This window comes from Ananas comosus, linkage group 1 (assembly GCF_001540865.1).
Source record: "Ananas comosus cultivar F153 linkage group 1, ASM154086v1, whole genome shotgun sequence".
Lineage (NCBI taxonomy): Eukaryota > Viridiplantae > Streptophyta > Magnoliopsida > Poales > Bromeliaceae > Ananas > Ananas comosus.
In genome coordinates, this window is record NC_033621.1 from 23169065 (window position 1) to 23194476 (window position 25412).

Consider the following 25412-nt stretch of genomic DNA (forward strand, 5'->3'; position numbering starts at 1 on the left):
ACCAACCATCAAACCTTTTGCAACTTGCGCTAGGAACAGTCGGTTTCATTGCACTAGTCACGGATTTGGAGAACACACTAGAGAGAGAGAGAGAGAGAGAGAGAGAGAGAGAGAGAGTGTCGACATAATCTCAACTTGCATTACCACATTGTGTCGTAAAACTAGATAATTCCATTTTTCTCCAGATTCTACTAGAGAAGGGGGCCACAAACTTCCTAGTTCTCGTGACACTCTTAATTACTGTTTGACTCTATTTCTGCTTTTACTTTTAATTTGTGGTTTCAAAATTTTTGCTACAGCGAAAAGCAAAATTTAAATTTTTAGATTTTACAGTAAAATCTATGATTCGACACTTTTAATTTTGCTGTAGCGTCTTAGCCAATACTTTTAAGTTTGTCGTAATCTGTTTTTCGAGACACACTTCTTCCTTATCGCTGGATTCGTACAGAATATTTTTTTTTGTTTGGTGTGTGTATATATTTATCTTAAAATACTTAGAAATATATTATTTCTTTATTTGGTTCAACATAGAAAATTTATAACTATTTAGCTCTTGTACTTGATTTAAATTTTGAAATAGATGTGATATTTGCAAAAGGGTATTTCGGTCTTTCCAAATTAAAATTTTCATTACCCAGTATTAACGAATTATACGATCACGCAAACATTTTTAACTTCTGTCACGTCATATTTCTATGGTAAAATAAATATGAGATCTTATAATTTTGATGTATTATTTTTCGGTATTATTAAAATACTGCGAATTAAGTAGGCTCTAATAATTATGCAGAATAAAATTAAGATATATTTTATAGAATTTTTCTCTTTCAGCATGCAATCGCATAAAATGCTCTCCATAGAAAAACAAAACGGAATCTAAGGATGTAAAACGGGACAGGCGACACGTGCCCGGCACGGCCTTGGGCGAGGCTACAGCACGACACAAGTACTGTAGCCTTGTGCCGAGCCGGCCCCGCTTGAAACTCTTGACCGTGCTTGGCCTTTTATTTGGAGCCTGACAGCTCGACACGGCACGGCTCGCTTGGGCCGTGCCAGTCGAGCTCGCACAGCCCGAACCCCAAGGCCGAAGGCAGTTGCCTTGGGCCAGGGGGTCTAAGCTCCCCAGGTGCTCACCTCCCAAGATCTACCTAACAAACCTTGGGAGGAGAGGGTTTTGGTCCAATGAACTAAAGAATTTTGGTCTATTGGACCAAAAATCTATTTCATTTTTTTTAAATACAAATTTATTTATTTATTTTAAAAATTAAATATTTACTTTAGTATAATTATTTTTATAATTTTTTTAATATTTTAATCAAAATATTAATTTAAATAAAAATATTTATTGTTTATATTTTTAAATTTCATACTAGTTTTTTTTAAAAAAATTAAAAATAAATATTTTTCTAGACCGGCAAGGCACGGCCCATGCCTTTTGAGCCGAAGGGCCGTACCAGGCCAAAGGGTAGGCAACTTGGGACCAACACGGCCTAGCCTGGCCCAAAATTGAATCCAGGCCGGGCTAGGCCGGCCCCTAGCACGGCCCACATTACACCCCTAATGGAATCTCATAACACTCTTTTATTTTTTTAACATAAAAAAGTACCATGTTAAATGAACTTGCACATAAAATAGGAACTTCGAAGCATTGGGTAAGCACTACTGACCATCCCTAAAGCGAGTGACAAAAGGCTTGGTGGTTGGTACCCGAGGCACAAGTTCGAATCTTAGTTGATTCATATTTCTAGCTAAGTTTATTTATAAATGAAATAAACGAAGCGGGTAGCGTGCTATCTATCTCTCTCTCAAAAAAAAAAAAAAGCATTGGGTAAGCACCTCATAGAAGAATAATAGGGAATCTCGTAATCCTCCATATTTTTTTTTTTTAAAGGACCTTATTAAGTAAATTTGCGTAAAAAGTTGTACTTTGGTAGCATTAGATGAAATTATTGTTTCCCTTAATAGCATTTCTTAGTCAGTACTTTAAGAATCGTGCAGAATAAAATTCAGTAAAATAAAATTCAATATTAAAAGGGTCATCGAAAAAATATATTGCTGAGGTAGCAAATCTTGGTCGTTCAAAAGCTCTCCATAGAAGAATAATAAGAAATCTCATAATTTTATTTTATTTTATTTTTTTAATATGACCATGTTTAAGTAAACCAGCATTAAAAATTGCACCTTCAAAAGTTAAATGGGCTGGGCCGTCCTCTTCACAAAGTTTCGCCTGCAGTCCGGATTCCCGGATATTAGACCGGCCCAATTTTGACACATCTACTGCACTTTTTTTTTTTTTTTTGAGAGAGATATAGGTAGTATACTTTTCGTGTTTATTTCATTTAGAAATAATCGTTTATTTTATTTAGAAATAAAGTTGGATTTGAAAATTTGAATTTGAAATCTTTTGATTTGGAAGGTCCTATTAATTATTTTCACTTTGGATTAGAAATAGTCCCCAACCTTTCCACCAATTTTGTAGAGTTACAGGATTCTCTATTTTATCTAGACCGATACCACAGTTTATAAATTCCGTGGAGATATTTTACTGTGTATCCAAACAGGCCCTAATTGGTGGACAGGTTGGGGAAAGGTTGGGGACTAAAGTAAAAATGGGTGGAAAGGTTGGGGATTAAAGTGAAAAACGGTAGAAATAGTTGGATTAGAAATAATTAATAGCCAAATTAAAATTAAATTTGAATTTAAGATTTGATTTCAATTCTAAATTTGAATTTAAACTTCAAAGCCAAATTCATATTTTGAATTTGAAATTTCAAATCCAAGTTTGAAATTAAATTAGAATTTAGAATTCCAAATATGAATTTGAATTTAAAATAAAAAATTTAAAATTAAATACAAAATCGGATTGAATTCCAATTTAGATTTGAATTCAAAATTAAAATTAAAATTTAAAATTTAAATCGTAAATCAAAAAATTTTTTGGAATTTATAAATTTAATGGGTTAATTACACCATTGGTCCTCAATCTTTGCTCCATTTTTCAATTTGGTCCCGAATCTTTTTTTTTTTTGCAATCTACTGATACAACGCTACCGTGGCGCTGACATGGTGCCTCCGTGGCGCTGACGTGGCATTTTCCGTCAATTTTAGCAACTATCTAACGGCTGGGACTTAATTGAAATGAAATCAAAAGATTAGAGACTTGATTGAAAAAAAAAAAAGATTGGGAATCAAATTAAAAAATAATGTAAAGGTTAAGGACCATTAGGCTGCGTTTGGTTCGGGTATAAGTAAGAACTGCTAGTTCTAGGGATAGATACAAGTTCATGTATAAGCAGGAACTAGACAAATTTTGCGTTTGGATGAAAATTGGGTTGTTCCTAGGAATAAGATAAATAGCGTTTGGATGATTAGATTGGAACAAGAGGAATAAACGTTATAATTTGAAATTAAAATTATATTATGTAATTAATTAACATAAAAATATTACTTAAAAATAAATAAAAAATTAATTATTAATAATTAATTATAAATAATAATTAATAATAATAATTAATTATAAATAATAAATTATTAATAACGATTATCTAATTAATAATAATTATTATTATTATTAATTATTAATAAATAATAATAATTATTAATTATTCTTATTAATTAATTATAAATAATAAATTATTAATAATATTGATTATCTAATTATTAATAATAATTAATATTAATATTTATTAATAAATAATAATAATAATTATTAATAATTAATTATAAATAATAAATTAATAATAACATCGATTATCTAATTATTAAGAATAATAATTATTAATTAATTATTAATAAATAATAATATTAATTATTAATTATTAATTATAAATAATATATTAATAATAATATCGATTATCATTAAGAATAATAATTATTAATAATTATTAATAAAAAATTAATAAATATTATTAATTATTAATAATTAATTATAAATAATAAATTATTTAATTATTTAATTATTAAAATAATAAATAATAATTTAAATATATTAACTAGATTAATTAATAATTTACTGTCATTAAAATTAAATTTAGATTTTAATTAATCTTGTTCTCATCAAGGAACAAGCTTGTTTCAGAAAACGGGTGGAACAGCAGTTCCAGCCTTATACCAGCTAGTTCTAGATTCCTGAGAACTACTGTTCCCGAGAGCCAAACATAGTGTTTGGGAACAAAGAGGAGAATAAGGACTTATTCCCCCCCTTGTTCCCGAACCAAACGCTACCTTAGTGTAATTAACCTTTATCAGAATTATTATATGTACAACATAATATTGCATGCGAAAATAGGTAAAATATTTTTGTAATAGTACCAGGGAATCACGTGACACCCACGTGCGCGGATCCTGGTGCCGGTTTAGGCGGGCTGTAAAAAGCCGAGTTCGCCGTTTATTTCATTTTCCCTCTCAATCGCGACCTCGTTGTAATCCACCCGTCAATAAACAAATCAACGGTCGACATCGATTCATAGCTTCCCCTCCTCTCTCTTCCGGGAAATTATCGCCTGAACCGCGTGCATCCGTACACATAATGAACCGCACTCTATGATTAATGCCTTAAATTATTAGGAAATTGTGATTTTTACAATATTCGCAGGGTCTATGTATGCAAGTAATAATAATTTTTCAGAATTGTTGGAATTAAATTATAATTTATTTTGGAGCTTTTTTTTTATGTTGGAACTCATAGCATTACGGTCCATGAGTTTATGATACACCGGGCTCAGGAAAATTCCTCTCCTCTCTCTCTCTCTCTCTCTCTCTCTCTCTTTGTAGTAATAATCTCCACAAGTCGACCCTTTCGTCTTCTCCTTCCCCCACGCTTCTCTGAGCTCTCTCTCTCTCTCTCTCTCTCTCTCTCTAAAAGCGAAGTATTTGAGGTTGATGGGCGCGAGGAAGAGGGAGAGGAGGATACTCGCCCTCACGGGGGCCGCGGCGCTTCTCGCTCTGAGCGTCAATCTCATCATCTCCGCCATTAACGCACACAATGGGAGCTCGAAGAGGAAGAAGAAGAAGAGAGGTTAATCTAATGCTTATTTCCGCTTTTTAGAGGTTGTGCTGTTGTTTCCCCCTTTCTCTCTTGCCCGAATGGTGCGAAATTTCGCGTCTTTGTGTGGTGGTTGATGAGGAGGACGATAAAGTTCCCTCTTTTGCCGATTTGTTGTGAATTATCTAGGGTTTTAATGGTGGAGCTTCGGGTTTTAATGGTGGAGCTTCATGATTTTGCTTTATATGTCGAGTTATAATTTGTAATATTTTTCTGAAATGCTCTGGGGGGGTTTCATGGATTAGGAGTACGTGTGATTGAGGATTAAATTATGACTCGCGAAAGTTGTGGTTCTAAGTAAACTGGTAAAGTTGCAGAATTTGAGGTTTATGTACTTGTTCGTGGAATTTTATGTTTATAACCTTTCAGCAAAAATATGTATATTTAAATTGAAGGAAGATATTTGCAATTGTATTGCTCGATGATTATTGCTAGAAATTGTTAGTTTCTTTGTTCTTACTGCAGTGTTAATAGAATTTATGCCATTTAAAACATTTTGATTGTGATGGAGATGCTTGGGGAATTTCTTATTGGCACCCTAATGAGATATAGCGCATGTATTTGACAGAGAGAGAGGGTCAAAAAACGAAACTTTATGTTTTAAAGATTGTCCCAGCTGAAAAATAGAGTAGGTAGATAACCCTGTTAACTTGTGGTTGGTAAATTTCTAATATACATCAATATCGTTATATACTTTGATCTAATTACCATGTTTGAGAAACAGATTTACGCTTATCATCTTATATTTGGATTGGCTCCCTTTTTCTGGGTCAATACTTCTTTGCATTATTGCATAATACGCTGTAAATATTGGCCACATTCATTCTCTTTTGGTCAAATGATTGCAGATCTTCCATGCTCAAGCGTCCACATCAGTCTATCGGCATCTGAGATTGACAGATTAACTGATCATATCATAGCTAAATCAAAGGACACATATGATTTAGTTGCTTCAGTTCCTCTCGGCAAAGTATGTTTGTTTGAAAATGATTCCTTGGTTTATGTTCTTCTGCTTTCTTCTGTCTCTTCTTCACATTTCTTGTGCCACTTTAGACCTGTTAAACTGTAAGACAGTAGGACTGTTATCTCAGATGCTAATTTGATATTTATCAGTCTACGCATGCTGCCTGTCTTAGAGTCCACTTTTGGCATCCTTTGTGGCTGCGCTGTTTTCTATTTGCCATTTTTACTTTCCCTTGATACATATTTGGACTTCACAGTTTATTAGTCGGTCCTTTACAAATAAAGTATCGACATTCTTCATCATTGCCGCTGTAGTTTTTATTTACTATTTTGTCCTCTATGGTTCTATCAATTACATAGTCGTTGAAAGAAGCAAATCATGGTTTTTTATCTAAAGCTTCAAGTTTTATGTTTGTTTCCCACATGAAATGGTCCTTGTCATGTTGAGAATGAGCTTGCTGGGCTTTCTTTGAATAACTTCTATTAGCATGGATTAATTGATAGCTCCTGTTTGTCCTTTCCTGAGATTGGTTTTGATCATATGAATTTGAAGCATATTTTTACCAGTATTCTCTCTGTTGTGATGCTCATGTTTGGTCACTCGTTTCATTTCATAACTCATTAAATGTAAAAATAGATTGTAGAATTCCCTCGCCTGTTATAACGCATGTTGCAGTTTCTTAAGGCAAGTGATGGGTTTGAACTGGCCAACGCTATCTGATCCCTTACAACTTAAAACAGTAAATATTTGTTATGTTTTTTTATAGTTACTTATCTTTCAGAAAACATCTTGCGCAGGTTAGCTATGCAAATGTAATCTCACCTTTGGCAGAATTAGAAGCTCAGCAATTTCCTTTGATCCAATCCTGTGTTTTTCCAAAAATGGTGTCCACCTTGGATGATGTTCGCAAAGCAAGCTGTGAAGCAGAGAAGCGATTGGATTCTCATCTCCTGATGTGCAGGTTTCAACATTTTTGTTCTTTGCGATTCTTCCTCTCATTTTTCCATTGTCTTTTCACTTATCATGTTATGTACATTTGTAATTTGGTAATGGAATATGGTAAAATGAAGCAGAGTTCTTAGCTATTTCTCCAGGAACCAGTGACTTTATGTAAACAATGAGAATTCTTTTGCTATATAAAAAAGAATAAGGATTCATAATTTCTTTCTTAACAATAAGATTGCAGATAAATGATCATTAAAGTGTAGAGAACTTCTGTCATACTTTTCCCCCCTATTTTTGCTCTTCTTTGTACATTAACGTTCTTATTATTTTCTGCAAGGTGATCAGAAAGCGTGAGGATGTGTATCGTGTTGTTAAGGCATACGCTGATAGAGGGGAGCAACTAGGCTCTGAAGCACAACGCTATGTCCAGTGCTTGGTATAGAATTTCTGTGTAATATATATTCAACGAAATATATCATCCAAACCGGCCTTTTTCTCGCATGTTCTGTTATACCTTATTAGCTCGATTTCTCTTAGTTCCAGCTCAAGAATTTAATACTGCTCTTTGCCGTTCTCTTAATGTGATTATTTTATATAACTTTATTATTTTGACGTTGAGCATCATATCATATCTTGCATGGATACGGACAAAGACTGTTTCAGCATTTTTCTCCAATAGTGGATGGTATGGGAAATAGCAAATTGTCTTTCGCTTGCTTTTCGTGAGATTTATAATGTAATAACATTTTTTAGTTTTTAGTCTATATGCAAAGATGGGCAGCTTGCATTTTTGTATTGCTCTTTCTAATATTCAGCAGTAGATAAATCAGGTCATTTAAAATGTAAACATTTTGGTTAGCTTATTCTTAACAATATGAACAGAAGCAAACTAGCAGGATAAAGTGAAAATAGTGCATTCTAATGGTGTTTTACAGATTTACCTCTTGATCGAGTTCTCAATCAATGTAGTAGATACCAAATATTTTCTTTTTTGAAAATTTTAAAGTTTATTAATTTATTTGTTAACTAGGATAATCTTCTGCTCAAGTTATAGGACAATGTAAGGAAATTGTATTTCTCTTGAAATGTTAAAATTGTTATTTGACGTGCAACTTAATATTTAGTATATGTTTGTCATGCAATAGATCATTTCTTTTCTTGTTCTAGGTGAATTATTTCTTTTGTTTCTTTCAATATATGCTGTCAGTGTTAAACAACTTAAACTTGTTGCTCTACTCAGAAATTTGAAAACCATTGCATTTGATGCCTCTGATCCCATTTCAGGAATGTCCAACAAATCAAAGTTAGGATTATATTTTATGCTCTTATTTGTTGCATTCTACTGGTCAGAACTTTTGCATTTATATTAGAATGTATTTCTAGCTTCTTTTCGGGATTGTGTATTGACTCCTCTTTGTCCAGTGACAGGTTAGAGAATTTGAGCGGCATGGTGTGAAACTTACTTTGAGCAAGAGAAATGAAATGGAGAATTTGAAATCTCGGATTGATGAACTAAGTTTGAAATACATTGAAAATCTGAATGCTGGTACTAAATTTGTTCTTCTCAACGAACAAGAACTAGCTGGGATGCCTCGTGAGTTCCTTATGGTTAGTAATCGAATGTCTCTATAGAACCTAGAGATTTCAATAGTTTTGTCATTTTCATGCATGATATATGTTTTTGTTGATGTATACTGCTATAAACTAATTCATAATGCAAAATTGTTTTTCTTTAGTTATCTTTTCCATGTTAGTATGTTACTAGAGTTCATGCTAATGGGTTATAGATTATTTACATGGACAGTAATTTGGATTATTTGAAGCGATCAATGTTGGATAGTTTACATTTAATGATAGTTGCTACTTTTTTTTTTTTGGCATATCTATTCCTCAAGCATTTTTATCTATTCCTTGAGCATAACTTTTTGTTTTTTGTCTTTGACAAATTAAGACCTTCAATGACAACCAGATTTGTTATCTGAGGGTACTTCATGTTCTTCATCCAGGATGAGTAAAGGATTTTAGAAAACATTTATACTGTAAATGATTAAGCAATTATGAAATATTTATGAAACGTTTATGAAAAATTTATATTCTTCTGATGTGACTGAAGCATGACATGATTGAGGAATAATAGCATTAGTTTTTTAGCTGAATAAAGCACTGTATCTATTGATAAAATTTTGCTTTTTTTTTTTTTCAGCTCCTATCTATAGCTCTTTCTTTTCTTGTAAATGTGGATATTGAATAATATCATCTGATTGCTATACATCAGAAATTGTTGTAACTATTAAAATGATGCGACCATTTTGTATTTCGACACTGCTTTACACTAACTTCGAAGTAGTGTGAATGGTCTTCTGGAATTTCTGAAATCACCTTCTCCTACTTGTAGCTCAAATATTGGTTTTATACTGTTAATTGATCAACTTTAAGTCTCCATGTGGCTATTTCATACACTAAAGCTATTATTTTATCGTGTTGTTTGTCTTTATTATTCTGCTTGCTATTCAGAAAAAGAATCATGAGTTGTTCTATCCAGGAGTTGGAGAAAACTGATGGCAAACTGAAGGTTCTCTTGACAAATTTTCATGTTACTCCAATACTTGAGCATTGTAAGGTGTGTCTTTTCTTTTCCGTAGTTTTGTTCCATATCATTAAGTCCCCAGTTTTTACTTGCTATCCTCCTAGCCATTTTGTCAATTATGGATCCCACTTTGGTGGGACCATAACTGGGTATCTTTCTTGTAGCTTAACTGATGTGTATTACTTTGTCGTACATATCTTCCCGTTGTCAGATCAGACTCCTTGCTTTTAGTGTACACCGTCAATACGCTGAACCTTTTGGAGAAGTGTTGCTGTGAATTTGTTTCTCGTGGATAACAATATCATGTTAAATTTTATTTCCATTATGGAATGTTTTTAGTTTTCATTTGTATTCATTTTCCTACATTCTTTTCTTAAAGATTGGGGCCTCCAGGAAGTTGATAGCTGTAGCTTATGGCCAGAGAGGCGGCGCAGAGAATCTTGATATTTTAGAAAGTTTGGTAAGTTCTAACTTCTCAGGTATTGTATTGGACTCTTTTTTTTTTTAAATCAAAGGCTATTTTTTATATTTATTATCAAATGAACGATACATCTATAAATACGCCACTGTAAGATTATGTCAGCAGAAATTTAAAACTTAACTACAAACAAACAAAGCATGATATTGCCATGAAACACATGCAACCAAAATCACATTCCTGTATTGTGGTTGTTTTTCACTGGCAATCCATCGGCCTTGATATGTAAGCGAGTGTGTCAATCAAGTGTATAGTAGTTCATGTTTTGAAGGGCCTATACATTTTTCTTTTAGTTACGTGAGAACTTTATCCAATGCTGCTTTTTTTTCTTATGTGTATATGTAGAACTCCTATTTTATCCTTTTTTCTTTTCTATTATATTTAGGTTGAATCGCGCCACAAATTTTCTCAATTGCTTGGTTATTCGAGCTATGCAGAATTGGTTCTTGAACCTAGAATGGCGAGGACATCTTCAAAGGTTTGTTCTGTGTCTGTTAATCAAAGGACTAACTATGACTTTTTTGTGATCTCTGTTCACGACAAATTTCCGAGCAATATTAAGAAATACCCATATATGATTCTTGCGGAAACTGCAAAATGCCCTTTAGAAATGAGAGCTACGCCCTTCCGTCGCCCTTATTTCAGCCTTCACGTCCTCCAATCTCCTCCCTGCCCTCTTTGATTTCCTGAACGTCATCCAACGAACACTGAAGGGATGTAAGAGCTTCTTCTATGGAAAGATCTTCTTCTTTCATTTTCAGTCACTACTGGAATTTCCTGGTCTTGATTTTATGTTTTCCCAACAACTGCTGGAATTTGTCCTGATTACAATATTCCAGTCATAGGAGAACTGGTTGTTGCGTTCTGGTTTCTTATTCATTTCTTCTCCTTATTATGGGTAGATTTTAAAGATTAGTCCTGATTTGGTGAATTTATCTCTTTGTGAAGAATTTTCTAATTTTCTGTTTTTGTGGTTTATGCTTCCTACTTTCTGATTGAAACTTCTATATAAATTTGCAGGTTTTTGAGTTTCTGGAGGAGGTCTCAGCAAATTTAAATGACTTGGCAACTAGAGAGCTCAAAGTACTTAAAGATTTGAAGGTTGTACTTCACCATGCTGTGCTACTACTTTTTGTTTACAGTTGAAATTGTAACTTGTCTAATTGGGGAACTCAGAGAAAGGAGGAGGGGGATTCTCCATTTGGGATGGAAGATTTTCTGTTCTACATGAGGAGGGCTGAAGAACAACAGCTTGATCTCGAGTTTGGAGAAGTTAAACAATACTTTCCTGTCAGTCTGGTTTTATCAGGAATTTTTAAGATATTTCAGGATCTTTTTGGTAATATAAATATCCTTGTCTCTATTATAACATCTTCTAGTTAGCGCAAGCCATTCTATGTATAATGTTACGTCTTTATGATAACCTTGTTGGGCTCTCATAACGATTGTTGATTCAGGTCTAAGATTTGAAGAAGTTAAGGATTGTGAGACCTGGCATGATACTGTTCGCTTGTTTGCTGTTCGGGATGTAACTTCTAATGATCTCTTGGGTTACTTTTACCTTGATACCTTTTTCAGGTCCAATCTTTTTCAATGTGTATTTGTTTCTTCAATTAGCAAACATTTAGATTGCTGACCGACTCCCTACTTCTATATATAGGGAAGGGAAGTTTGCTCATACTTGTGTTGTGCCACTTCAAAATGGATGGCTAGCTTCTAATGGTACACGAAAGGTAACTGCATCAACTCTTGCAATCATTCTCAGAAAAAAAGAAGAAGAAAGATTTATATGTTGAGAACCTCTTTTTCATGCCAAAGATGTAAGTAAGCAAATCGATTTCTGCGCAAATTCATGGACCAGCAAGCACATACTCATATTTATCAGTTGTTAATTGAGCATTAGATCAAATTCAATTGGGCCAAAAGACTTAGCTCAAAGTTGATCTATTAACAATTGAACGAATGGATACCCAAATATAGCCCATCAGTTTCCTCATATGTCATAAAAAACTACTTGTGGCTTCGTAAATATTAACTGTAGTTGCGACCTTTTGTATGCGCATGTTATTTTAACTGCCTAATTTATTTATTTCAATAAGAAAATTTTGTTGTGCAGGTTGCAATTGCACTATTAATATCACAGTGCCCAAAACAAATAGATGGTAATCCAGCTCTATTACGATTCTCTGAAGTTGTGAGCCTCTTCCATGAGTTTAGTCATGTGGTATGTTACTTTCAAATCTTTTTGTGCAATCTTGTCATCTTTTTTACATTATTTTGCAGTGTTCTCAGTTAAACTCTTTTTTAATTTTTGACATTTAATTCAATGTGCATCTAAACATTACGGTAGGCTTTATTATGTTCATGGAACTTTGCCTTGTCATGTATGATTTGATTAATATGCGCGTGACAGAATATTTGCCTTTCAGGTCCATCATATGTGCAATAGAGCAACATTTTCTAGATTTTCAGGGCTACGATCGGAAGGAGATTTCATTGAGATTCCAAGTCAGCTTCTTGAAAGATGGTGAGTTATCACATATCAAAATAATTACCACTTTGATGTTCATAGGACAATATGTAAATGTTATCTTCTAAACATGTTCCTCTATCACAGGTGTTATGAGAGCGTATCTCTGAAAATGATGTCCGGTTTTCATCAGGTATAATGCACTATACCTACTATGTTGAGCCTCAACACTGATTATCATTCTATTGCTTTCGAAGGACTGCAAACTGTACTTTTACTGTTGAAATTTCCAAAGATTGCTAGAAGTCGTGTTTCATCTGTAATTTGTAGGATATGACAAAGTCCATCACGAGTGAGATGTGTAAATCTCTGAAAAGAAGGCATGATTCGTTTGCTGGCCTGAAACTGAAGCAAGAAATTCTGCTTTGTAAGTCATTTTAATTATTTTCCAGCAGTTTAATTTTCAAATCATTGAGCACTGAACAGTTGATCGCTAAGCAAGTAATTTTTGATTGATAATATCCTCAGTCTGCATCTTTTGAATATTTTGGTTGGTCAACCATTTATATTTCATCTTAACACTTTTATCTTCCACCAACAATGGCTCAATTTTTATTATTCATTCCCTTACTTAAACTTTAGTTTTGCATTAGTAGAGGAAATTTGGTTTGAGATGATTTTATTCGATATTTTTTACCTTTTTTTCCCCACAAGAATTTTCCTCTCTTTTTACCTATGTTTCCTCTTGGTTCTTCCCCACAGCAGATAGAATTTGTAAATTGAATGCTAATGTACCATATACTTGGTAGGTTTTCAACGTTTTTCTTGTGCTATATTGGAAATATTTGTTTTGATGGTTTTGAGTTGTTAGATATTTGGGTTATTAGTGTAAGACAAGCATTTTGCTCACATAGATTTGTTGTTCTTTTTGCCTTTATCAGGCCTTGCTGATCAAATAATACATTCTAGTGAGAATGTTGACATAGTAGAGTTACTCAAGCACCTCCATCCTAAGGTACTGCTCACTCGAATAATATTTCTTTTTTTTTTTTTGGCCATGATAAATAGATGGCGTAATATTGGCTTCTTTTGCAGGTAATGCTGGGTATACCTTTGTTGGAAGGGACCAACCCAGCGTCATGTTTCTCTCGACTTGCCATCGGATACGAAGCCATTTGTTATAGTTACATCTGGAGTGAGGTTTGTATTAATTTCTTCAGAAAAAGAAAATGAATGCATAGCGATGCCTATTTTCTTGAATTGATAACTAAGTGAAAAAAAATGATCGTTCATTCGACAGGTTTTTGCTGCTGATATTTTTGCGTCAAAGTTTCAAGATGATTTGCTAAATCACTACGCAGGGCTGCAGTTCAGGAATAAGGTACCGACTTTTTTAAACTTAATTGTGAATTGAACATGTGTTGGATCACTATTAATGTGCCTTGGGATTTCCTCTCCTCCTTGCTTTGGCCTTATTAATTCGCGTACTTGTCGTGCAGGTATTGGCGCCGGGAGGAGCAAAAGATCCCCTCGAGATCCTATCTGATTACCTCGGAAGAGAACCATCCATTCGGCCCTTCATTGAGAGTAAAATCCAAAACAGTCTCTGAATGTGCATATCCCTTGTTTCAAGGACAACTTAATTTCCCTTACTACAGTGAAAAATCCAACTGTTTCATTTAACTCCAAGACTTTCTTTTCCTTGTTCGTCTTATTCGTTGAATGTGATAGCTGTTCATTTTGATTTGAGCATCGTCCATCGGGTAACTTCACTATGATCAGTCCTTTTCCCTGGAAATACTGAGCATCATCAAATTGACTGTTTGTCTATACTGACCAACAACTTTTGCAGATATTTCGGTTTCTTCATTTAAGGAACCAACAAGTAAGATTTAGAACCAACCATTTTGATTTCTGCTGTGAAATTGAATTCTGACTCTAGTTCTTTTGGACTTCCATTCCAGTTCTCATTCTGGTACGGTCCAAAACCGCACCCTTGGATACAAATGATTCGACAAGCACTGTAGTGCTCGTAAAGATGCTTCAAAATTGGACGGAAAAGTATTTCTGCGACCGATATCTCCCTTTCACTCCATTGTTGTGAGTAGATGATGTGTGTGGTATGTAATATCTGATGCTTGAGTTCTGAGATATATTGGTTGCGAAGAGATTCCAAAATTGGCTAGTGATAGAGACTTATCACATATATCTTATGCAAAGTCTCCTATTCTAACTGTTAGGGAGGTCACTTGCTTATCACATCCCTGTCATTTTATGGGACCACTTTAATGTGTCTCATCAGAAATACAGAGCTTAAGACACATTTATCAAATCACAAAGTTCAAATGGAGTATATACACCGCATGTTAGGGACACAAAAGTGCTTCTAGTTAAAGCAATTTTTTGAAAACTGGTGTAACTTTTTAAGGCTTTGTTTTGGATTACGGAGAGATTGCGTTGTGCTGTGAGAAAATACAATGGAAAAATATTTTATTTGTTTTCGTACGTAATATTACGTTCTGCATATCGCGGTAAGTCGATTATGATATATTTTTTACAGTTCTATTGGATAGAACAACGCAGAAGTAACCCTAGGTTTCAATACCAAACTAAGCCTAAGTTGGTTTTATTAACTGAGTTAATTTTACTATTGTTAGAGGTGTAAAACGGGCCGGGTCGGGATACTGTACTGGATAATGCCTAACATAACCCGGTGGCTACCGTAAACTAGGCCATACCCGACGAGTGATGGCCCAATAGTTTGGGCCGTAAAAAGGGTGTTGCGACGTCTCGGCCCGATTTTTGGTGCCTCTACTTTATCAATAACCTGAAAAAACTTGTAATTTTTCAGAAAAATTATATATCTTTTCACTATGCATCTAAAGATGTATAGAATAAAATAAAAAACTTATTTTTAAAAATAAATTCTACTAAGTTGCATCTGTATCTGAATTCTATTGAATTATACTCAGATTTTGATTTGCAATTTAGCGAACTTTTCAAGCGTGAACTTTTCTTTTCCCCCCTTTTGGTATTATTATAAACTCTTGATATTTAACTTAATTTAATTTAATTTTTTATGCTTTATATTCATTTACTCGGATTGTTGGTGCGCGTTACGACTATTCTACAACTTGAATCGTGTGGAAAGGGTTTTTTTTTTTTTTTTTTTCCAGCGCTGCTTCTGCTGCTGAAGCTCGTCGACATCTCCTCTCTCTCTCTTCTCTCTCTCTCTCTCTTCTCCTCGTTTTTCGCGCATCACCACGACGAAGCGAAGCCTCGCGATTGGGCGAAGAGGGGAACGAGAGGGGCTCCAAAAGGTATCAAATCGCACCTTTCCTTTCTTCTCTTAGTATCCGTTCAGAAAAGTTCGCATTTTTGGGTTTTTTTTGGGGGGGGGGGTGGGGGGGGGCGCGTGTTTGACTCGGACGTTGTTACCTAATGTCTCGCACAATTTTTTATGGGAATTCGTCGCCTCGATCGTGCGCGAATCGTTTCCGGATTGTTCCGGAGAGCGTTGATTTGGGGGAGCGGAGAGTAAAATCGGCTTCTTTTGTTGGATATATCTGAGAAATTTGTCACCTTTGATGTGAATTTTGGCTTCTGGGTTTTGTTTTTCTAGGTCATCTCCTTGGATTATAGAGAAGAGCGATAGGGAATAGTATCGTTTTCCGACCCAATTTCACTCAAAACAAGTTGTTGGATGCATAAAAATCGAATTTTTATGCGATGGATTTCATTGGGGGAGATGGGATTTGCTTCCTTTTAATTTTTGGGAATCGTATATAAGAGTATGCGCAACAAATTCCGTTTAAAATGAAGTGGAATAGCTAATAACACATTCGATGCATAAGGGTATGGAGTGAATTTCAAGTCTAAGAAGTGATTGGTTTGTGGGATTTAGTTTAGGCCCATTATAGCATGATTAAGCAAATTTTTGGACGGCGGAAGCCGCCGAAATCAGCGGATAGGGATTTGATTGTGGGGGTGAGTCCTTCGCCGAATCCTTATTCTGGTTCCAGAAGTGGGGATTCAGCGAATAATAGAATTGTCACTGCAAATAGTCATCTGGCCCCTTTGTCGAATTACGGCTTAAACTATCCCAGCCCAGCTTCTAACTCCAAGGTAAATGGTAATTCTGTTGGCTTTCCCTACGAACCGTTGCCGAGCTTCAAAGACGTCCCAAGCGCTGAAAAGCAGAGCTTGTTCCTCAAGAAGTTGGATTTGTGCTGCGTCGTGTTTGACTTCACGGATCCGACGAAGAACGTGAAAGAGAAGGAAGTGAAGCGGCAAACATTGGTAGAGCTTGTTGACTATGTCACTTCACATAGTGGGAAGTTTCCAGAAATAGTTATGCAAGAGATTACCAAAATGGTATCCATAAACTTGTTTAGAGCATTTACTTCCCCGCCTAGAGAGAATAAGGCCTTGGAAGCCTTTGATGTAGAGGACGAGGAGCCCGTAATGGATCCTGCATGGCCTCACCTGCAGCATGTGTACGATTTGTTCCTGAGGTTCGTTGCTTCTCCAGAGACTGATGCGAAACTGGCCAAGAGATATGTAGATCACTCCTTCATTCTTAGACTACTCGATCTCTTTGATTCTGAAGACCCCAGAGAGAGGGAGTACTTAAAGATGATACTTCACCGTATCTATGGAAAATTCATGGTGCACCGCCCATTCATCAGGAAAGCTATTAACAACATTTTCTACCGGTTCGTCATGGAAACTGAGAAGTTCAATGGGATTGCGGAGCTCTTGGAGATCTTGGGAAGTATTATAAATGGGTTCGCTTTGCCGCTTAAGGAAGAACACAAGCTGTTCCTGGTTCGGGTCTTGATCCCACTTCACAAGCCAAAATGTGTTGCTGCATATCATCAGCAGCTGTCTTATTGCATCACTCAGTTTGTTGAGAAAGATTGCAAGCTCGCCGATACGGTCATAAGAGGTTTGTTGAAATATTGGCCCGTCACAAATAGTTCAAAGGAAGTGATGTTCTTGGGAGAGTTGGAGGAGATCTTGGAGCAAACTCAGCCGGCCGAATTCCAGAAGTGTATGGTTCCACTCTTCCGCCAGATTGCCCATTGTTTGAACAGTTCTCACTTTCAGGTAAAAGTGTTACAGTGTTTTAATTTATATAATAATAAGATCTACTCCATTTCTTTTGGCCCATTTTTACTGTTTTGTTTTATCGGTCATTTTTTGTATGCTTCATCTTGGTTTAATGATTCATTTTTCCGGTAATGATCTAACTAATAATTTCTGATGTTTAAAATGAAGCGTCGTTAAAGTTCCAAGTGATATAAATGCCATCGTTGCCTTATTTATATCCTAATTTTGATCTTTTTGTCCGTCCTATATGATGCTATTTTAACAGCTAGACAAGTAACTCTAAAGGTTTCCTTTTTTTTGTGATACTGGAGCATCTGCAAGTGATGTACTTGTGGGTTATATATAGTGGTAGTTACTACATGCAAGCCACATATCATGTTTTTTTTCCCTGGTTTATTACTTGTGCTTTAGAATGATATTCTTCTAGCATATGCTTTTCATTTTTCTTCAAGGCTAGATTGATATTAATGGGTGGCTTGTTATATGTGTGTGTGACAAACTGTGAGCTTGCTGACCTGGTTCTGCTACTTAGAGCTGGTTGTCACGGCCTTAGCGGTTCTGTTCGCAAAGTCCATGCGGCGCCCGCCTTCCTGCTCGAAGATGGGCAAGCCTTTGTCCCTATTGCTAGTCTGACCTTCGCGTTCTACGACTAAGTATGCAAAAGGAAATGACACAGAGAAAGAGGCAAAGGTTCTCTCAAAAAGCTAAGTACTACACTACTTAAAAAATGAGAATTACAACTCACATACACACTCTCTCTCTTGTGTTTTGACCTTAGCCAAACCCCACTATATATAGGCTTCTAGATACATTGAATCTAGCCACCCAACACACCCACTAACTCATATATTAACTCACTCTCATAATGAGCCATAAGCCCAAAAGTCACCCTATAACTCATGGGAGTTTCATAACCTTTGAGTTTCCATCATTGATGGGAGAGGTTATAAAACCCTTCGTCTCCCCACAGCGGGTTGGGTTTGGGTCTCCTTGACAACTCGATTCAACCCATTTTCAACCCGTTTCGCTAGTAGATTTGGGCCACTGTCAAGGAGAAGTCAGCGGGAAACATTTTGTCCGTGACATGGTGCTCTAAAGTTTTGATGCAGACATATTTCAGCGAAGCCCCAGCTTTCTAACTCTTAGGGGTTGGCTACAAGTGGGTGATTTCTTGTGGAAATTCTGACACTTTATATGTTATAGATACTTTTATCCAAGTTAATAATAGATGAGTAGATAGGAGAAGATATTATGGTCTTATATCGACCACCTTATGGAAAGCAGTTTTCTATTTATTGAGGGTCTGTACAAGGGATGCATAAACTTTTTAATCTCTATATTATTGAAACTCTCCACATTATAATTTGTAAAAGACTTATATAATTTTATCTTAAATCTGATGTGACTCTATTCTGATCCGGTGTAATCATACTTGATTGGCCCTTTTCCTATTCATAGATTAGAGGAGCTTTATTGAGTCTGAAAAATGTATGTCAGCATTACATACAAGTAGGATTTGCCGTTGGCTGAGAAACATTATTTCTTTTGGCATGTTGGCTTTTGCCCCCTCCTTTTTTGTCTATCTATAATAATCTATGTCACTCATGTTGGTTGTCCAGTGTTTTTTTAACCTTCCTCGTTCCTCATTTCTTTTTTCTTGGTTGCTGCTAATGGCTACAGTCCATTATTCTCTTTGTTATGCTACTTGCATTAAATTAAAATGTAAGGCTTCTGTTACGTCATGTTGGCATTATCTCTATTATAGTACATGCATTGAGTGAAAAAAGTAGGTCTCTAGTGCATCATTTGGTCTATATACGAATGATGCCTAGCTATGTTATCGGAAATCAAATCGACCATAAGAGCTTAGGTGTATATACCTCTTCAATTTACTTCATTGTCTTCTATCTGTTTTGTGGCTTTTGCCCTTCCCTTCTTGTCTTCTCTTCTGTACTCTACTCTTTGATCTTGCATAATTGACTATTCATTAGCTCAATGGAGGCAACCTCGTGGACGATCATAAAGCTCTATAGCAAAGTCTATTTGACAGTTAACTAAGAAGTGTTGTGCTCTTCATAAGCTAGTTTTTGCTGGTTTTTTGAGGCATCTCAAACTGTGTTTTTAGATTTCTTAAAGAAATGCCTTTTCCGCCAAGTGCATTTATATCATCTTTGTTAGGCAGCTTGGGCTCAAAATTGGGCCTATTATTTGTCATACCAATATCAATACAATTGCGAAGAGATCTAATTGAGATAGAGAGATGCTTTAAAGCAAACCTTTTCTATTATGCGTATGGTAAGTTACTGTTGTTCCGCACGACGGATGAATTTGGAACTAAAATATAGTTCCAAGGTTCAATATCGAAATCATTTCTCTGTGTTGACAAACAATTCGAAACGCATCGACTTATTTCAGAGCATGCTAAAGAGCAAAAATTTGAAGCACTTCTTTTAACATTACACTATGAATGTGTAAAATACAAGATTTCCAATCCTAGCAGGAAAATGAGGGAAATGGACACTCAGTTTAAAGTGAAGCCAATTAAAGGAGGCGCAGAGCTGATCCTTTTATCAGCATTTCTTAAGGTTTCTTACTTGCTTCGGTCAATGAAGCACTTCTCTTGTGTGTGCAACATTACTGCTTTAATAGTTTAAAGCAAAATCCACAAAGCTCGACATATTAGAACAGCATAGATCATTGAAATTATTGTTTATTCTGAAGTAACTCTCTGGTTAAGATCACCGTCTGTATAAACTCTTGCTACCCTTTTGCAGGTGGCAGAAAGGGCATTGTTTTTGTGGAACAACGACCACATCGAGAGCCTAATTAAACAACACCACAAGGTAATACTACCTATCATCTTCCCCGCGTTAGAGAGAAACACGAATAGTCATTGGAACCAGGTTGTCCAAAGCCTCACGATGAACGTGCGCAAGATTTTCTCCGACCACGATCCGGACCTGTTCGCAGAGTGCTTGAAGAAGTTCCAAGAAGATGAAGCCAAGGAGGAGGAGGTTCAGTCTAAAAGAGAGGCCACGTGGAAGCGTCTAGAAGAAGTAGCTTCTTCAAAAGCCGCGAGCAGTGAGCCCGTGCTCGTTACTCGCACCATGCTCCGCCAATCTTCTTCTGCTTAAACTACTCTCGCCTGGTTCCATGACTCGATTGTACTCGAATATCTCAAGTGGGGTTTGAGATGTGTCGAAATGAATTATTTGCTCACCCTTTGTTGTGGATTGTTTGGATTGCTAGGTTCTCGAGGATTGTTGAGAATTGTATAGGATTGAACTGTATATAGGAAGTATATGGAAGCCATTTCAAGCAACAAAGATCCGAAAAAACTTGTGGGAGCATACATTTTAGCTGTTCAACAGCTATAAAAGAACAAAAAAGGGTGCATCTTATCATCTCTAGATTTTTTTTTTTTTTTTTTTTTTTGGAGGTTGACTGTCTATTGTTGCTGTAATTTCATATATGTCGGATAATGACTTATTTTATTAGTTTGCATTTTCTTAAGTAGTTTATGACCTACAACAGTGTTCATTTGCCGTCGTTTATTTGTTATATTTTAGATTTTGCTTATGCAAAATTGAAGTGTTCCTTCTGATCATTGGTCTTTGGCTACATATTCACATGAGATAAAAACTGTAGGGGACGTTTTGTAATCCCGCAACAATAGAGCATTTTGAAATGGACCCTCCAAGTTTTTTATTTTTTTTAATTTTATTTTGAGCCTTCTTTTGATCTTTTCTTGTTTGGATTTGTGTTGTTTTCATTAGTTAAATTTGGATTGAGTTAATATAAATGGCTTTGTTGAGTCCTCTTAGATTGCAGTTTTTCATGAGGTTAACGCAATGGATCAAAATTTTTTTGTCGAAAACATGCAAAATTATAAGATGTGTGTGTGGCACAACATTTCCCTCCTGTTCTTTTGATAATAATTTCATCATCGAGTCCATTTATGATTATGTAAGAATCTCTAAAGCTGTATCCAATCTTGCATTGTATCTAACATCTACCTCAGCAAAAGGGATCTTTTATCGAATTCTTCTCTAGTACACCACAAAGTTTGAGGTACAGAAGAAAGAGGATAAAGAAATGAAACATGGAAGATCAAATTGCCAGAGAATGCAATACCAAACAACATGTCAAGCTGTAATGAGAAAAACAGGTGAAATTGCATAGACAACACACTTTCATGTTACACAATACTCCAAAACCGAAAATATCTCAACACACACAATCTTACAAATCCCCAAAGTGGCAGCTTTATCATCATTTGGATCTTAACAGTATGATTATGAGTTCTGGTCCATTTCTTCTTGTTTCAGTTTCACAGTTGATTTACCGTCGCCTCCCTCAGGGTGAGCACTCGTAGCGGTAGCCGACATTTCACACTTACCGCCCTCTTCCGTTGATGCAAAAGCGCGTCGCGCACCATGTCTAAGCTTTTGAAGTGTAGCCTCTGCAGAGAGGAGACCAGAAGGAAAAATGTTCACCAGAATAAGTATGAGTGGATCGCCAAAATCAGTATAAGCTATTTATATCTACCAATAGACTTCGTAAAACTTTATATTAAATTGCTTTATTAATTGCTTTTTCGAAGGCTTTTCTTATTTTTATTTTGGTGTCCTGTCTTTTCTCTATGCTATATTATTGTGTTTTATACTTTCACTCTTACGTTTTTTGTTTTCCCCCCAAAAACGTTTATCGGGGGACTATTAAAATAAAAATTTTTAACCGGGATTAGGATTTTTAATAAACGTTTTTACCGGGACCGGGGTTTTGCAGTCTTTGTGTAGTCGCGGTGCGCTTGCTCTGACCTGTTTTACTGCTTTAATTTGAATAAGCCAGCTTTGTAAGAATGGTACAAACTTTATATCACGGCGGTATTAAATATTTTTAACTTGTGCTTCTTGGTATTTTGGGACATGTTCTGTTTTTCAATCATATCTTGTTGCATTTTCTAAGTGTCATCTATTTTATGTTTTCCCCGATTCACCGTTTATACGGGTGACCTGTTCCACTTAGTAATTTTCACTGGGTTATGTTTATGTAGGCGTAATCGGTTTTTACCGGTTCCGCTTGCATGGGCAGTCGCGGTGTAGTCGCGTTGCGTCCGTGGCGACTCGGTTCACATGTTTATGTTGTGCGGACTTGGTATTTTGCACGATTTATGTTTTATAAACATAACCTGTGCCACTTACCAAGTGGCACAGGTTATGTTTGTGGGTGTTGAATCGGTAAAAACCGATTCAGCCTATATAAACATAACCTGTGCCACTTGGTAAGTGGCATAGGTTATGTTTACTTAACCTGTGCCACTTACTAAGTGGCACAGGTTATGTTTGTGTGTGTTGAATCGGTTTTTACCGATTCAGCCTCCATAAACATAACCTGTGCCACTTGGTAAGTGGCACAGGTTATGTTTTTAGAACATAACTTGTGCCACTTACCAAGTGGCACAAGTTGAATATGTTAACCGGGTTGGGGCGGGCGCACCGCGACTGCACCGCGACTGCTCCGCCCCGGTCCCGGTAAAAACGTTTATTAAAAATGTGTCCCGATAAAAGCTTTTATTTTAAAAAATCCCCCGATAAACGTTTTTTTCGGGTTATATTTTAAATTTTCACTCCTTTTTTTTCTTTTTTCTTTTTTTCTTCTCATATGACCAGCCTCTTAAAATACATTAAATCGATTATTTATTTTCTCGTCTTTCCGACTGTAGAAAACATAAAAGAAAGTGAAAGTGAAAAACTCCGTCTTTCTCATCTCCCCCTTCCCCGTCTGCCGTGTCGTCCGGTTCTCGCTACGACCCTTCAGCCTCCGCGACGGGCGGCGTACTAAACCTAAGCCTCGCTCGACGGGGGTTTTGGGGGTTGTGGGTTGGGGAGAGAGAGATGCCATATAAGTATGACTTCGACAAAGATTAGGTTTTAAATATACTTGTCGTTTATTTGGGGGCGTTATTCTTTCCGGGACAAACTTATGTACTTGTAGAATAGAATAAGGCATATAGAAAACGGCATGAATTTATATCATAAATTATTTACTGCTCATCAGTAAAAAAAGCTTTGGTCTATTTAGTGGACCATGCACTTTATATGACATAGTTTAGTATGTGCGGTTGCTGATTGAAAATCAATATGTTCTTTTAGAAATATGTGCCTTATTATACAACAACAATAATAATAATCTATTGAATAAGACTGCAGGTTTGTCTCCCTGCCGAATTAAATCGACAGAGGAGACATCCGTAGTGATGAAGTTGACGGCTTGTTTTTCTGAACTCGTCTTCTTGTACCTCTCCTCAAACAAGAGGATTGAAAACTGACTTTATCAACCGAGTAAGGAGAAACTAAAAGCATAAGGGCAGTAAAGCATCTCGGGATTCTACTAACGTTTTAAGTAGCTAAACAAGCGTCATTCTCCAAGCTGTAGTCAACGACATGTAGAAACCCTTAACTTTTCTTACTATGTTCATTCTGGTTGTAGTAGTCAAAGTATAACTCGAAGAGTACATGGGGTTTAAAATAATTGTCAACCTTAACCTTCCTGCTACAATCTATCAACAAGTTTACTCCTTACTCCTTTTTTCTTTTACCCATTTACAGGCTAATGCTATTACTTTCAGCTAAAGAAGACCGCATAGGCCACCTAACCCTAGAAAGTCACCAAGGAAAGAAACTACGAAACTTTATCGCCGCGCTTGACGACATTAAGAGATCACCGTCAAGAATGGTAATAGACTTTCGCAGTCACCATCCATGTAATGCGAAAATTGAAGAAAAATCCCGGCTTAAGATCTACTTAAGGCTTCACTTAACTTGACTAAATTAACAAAAAGGCTCTTCCCTTGGTTGAAGGTTCATTATCTCTTACGAGACTGTAAAACAATCGTCAATCCAACCTTACGCATTGAAAAAGTACGAAAACAAGAACGCTTCTTTTGGGTCTTTCTTTATGTGATCTCAAATTGACTGTCACACTTAAACGGTTAAACGAAAGTTTGGTTCTTTCGTACTTTCTTTGATCTAAAAGATGATTCTAAAATAGATAATTTCTCGAGGGAGCGACAACCTTAAATAAACACTAACAATGTTCGTTGACAAACTATTAAANTGGCGTGTATGATTTGATACAGTATATTTCACGTACCAGGTGATTTATCTGGTTTCGAAAAAAATGACTACTCGTCATTTATTAAATACTATATTTAAGTACGGCAAAAGATATACGGAATAAGATAAGATGTTCATGTATTCAAACAGGGCCTTTCTTATTGCGGGGGTTTATTTGCTGTTCATATAAATTTTGGATTAGAAACAGCTTCAGTATGAATATACCGTAGAGAGAGAGGGGTTGGGTGTTGGGGGTTTTGGGGGCAGCTCGCTCCGAATCCAAATCATGCGGCGGGCAGCGCCTCCGACTTCCCAGCATCGCTCTTGGCCTGCTGTGCTGTCTGCCCCTTCCCCCTCTACTCTTTCTGCCTCAAAAAGTGAAAGTGAAAGAAAATACAAAAGATGTCAGCCTTTCTGCTCTTTTATTTATTAGCTAAATTACATAAAATTCTCCGACCAGTATACTCTTCTTTTTTTCTTTTTTCTTTTTTTTCCTCACTTTTAAATTTTATATTGGGCTTTTTTTGCAAATAGCCCCCTAAAAAATTTTATTTTCGAAAATAGCCCTGTGTAAAAATTATTTGCAAAAATGGCCCTGGCCCCGCCCCGTCAGCGCCACGTCAGCGCCACGCGGGCGGGGCTGGGCCAATTGTATAAGTTGAACACGGTGAACCATTCACCGTGTTCAATACAA

General features: G+C 36.0%; 3 protein-coding genes and 1 long non-coding RNA gene across 8 annotated transcripts in view; 2 read left to right on the forward strand and 2 right to left on the reverse strand.

The window, feature by feature from the left end:
- The window catches only part of LOC109706560 (lysine histidine transporter 1-like), a 59749-nt gene that overhangs the window by 28240 nt on the left and 6097 nt on the right, over positions 1-25412 (reverse strand). The window lies entirely within an intron of this gene.
- Positions 4795-14820, forward strand: LOC109706520 (probable thimet oligopeptidase). Of its 5 annotated transcripts, XM_020227413.1 has the most exons (22): positions 4795-5017; positions 5893-6014; positions 6806-6969; positions 7299-7389; positions 8382-8561; positions 9496-9573; positions 9920-10000; positions 10404-10496; positions 11039-11119; positions 11195-11357; positions 11476-11596; positions 11679-11751; positions 12135-12242; positions 12448-12545; positions 12636-12681; positions 12819-12915; positions 13430-13503; positions 13584-13688; positions 13789-13869; positions 13988-14075; positions 14341-14373; positions 14453-14820. In XM_020227413.1, the coding sequence occupies exons 1-22, from the start codon at positions 4882-4884 to the stop codon at positions 14590-14592; spliced, it is 2253 nt and encodes a 750-aa protein (XP_020083002.1). In that variant the 5' UTR covers positions 4795-4881; the 3' UTR covers positions 14593-14820. The 5 variants fall into 5 exon arrangements, with proteins under 5 accessions (XP_020083002.1, XP_020083013.1, XP_020083021.1 ...); XM_020227424.1 differs by lacking the exons at positions 14341-14373; positions 14453-14820 and adding an exon at positions 14220-14325; XM_020227432.1 differs by lacking the exon at positions 5893-6014 and having other exon boundaries at positions 4847-5017.
- Positions 15902-21186, forward strand: LOC109706552 (serine/threonine protein phosphatase 2A 57 kDa regulatory subunit B' theta isoform-like). The gene is made up of 2 exons (XM_020227471.1): positions 15902-17597; positions 20375-21186. Exons 1-2 carry the CDS (start codon positions 16410-16412, stop codon positions 20732-20734), a joined length of 1548 nt encoding a protein of 515 aa, XP_020083060.1. The 5' UTR covers positions 15902-16409; the 3' UTR covers positions 20735-21186.
- Positions 21618-25179, reverse strand: LOC109706576. The gene is made up of 2 exons (XR_002215249.1): positions 24944-25179; positions 21618-22062 (listed from the first exon to the last, which is right to left on the reverse strand). It is a non-coding gene; the product is annotated as an uncharacterized LOC109706576 (long non-coding RNA).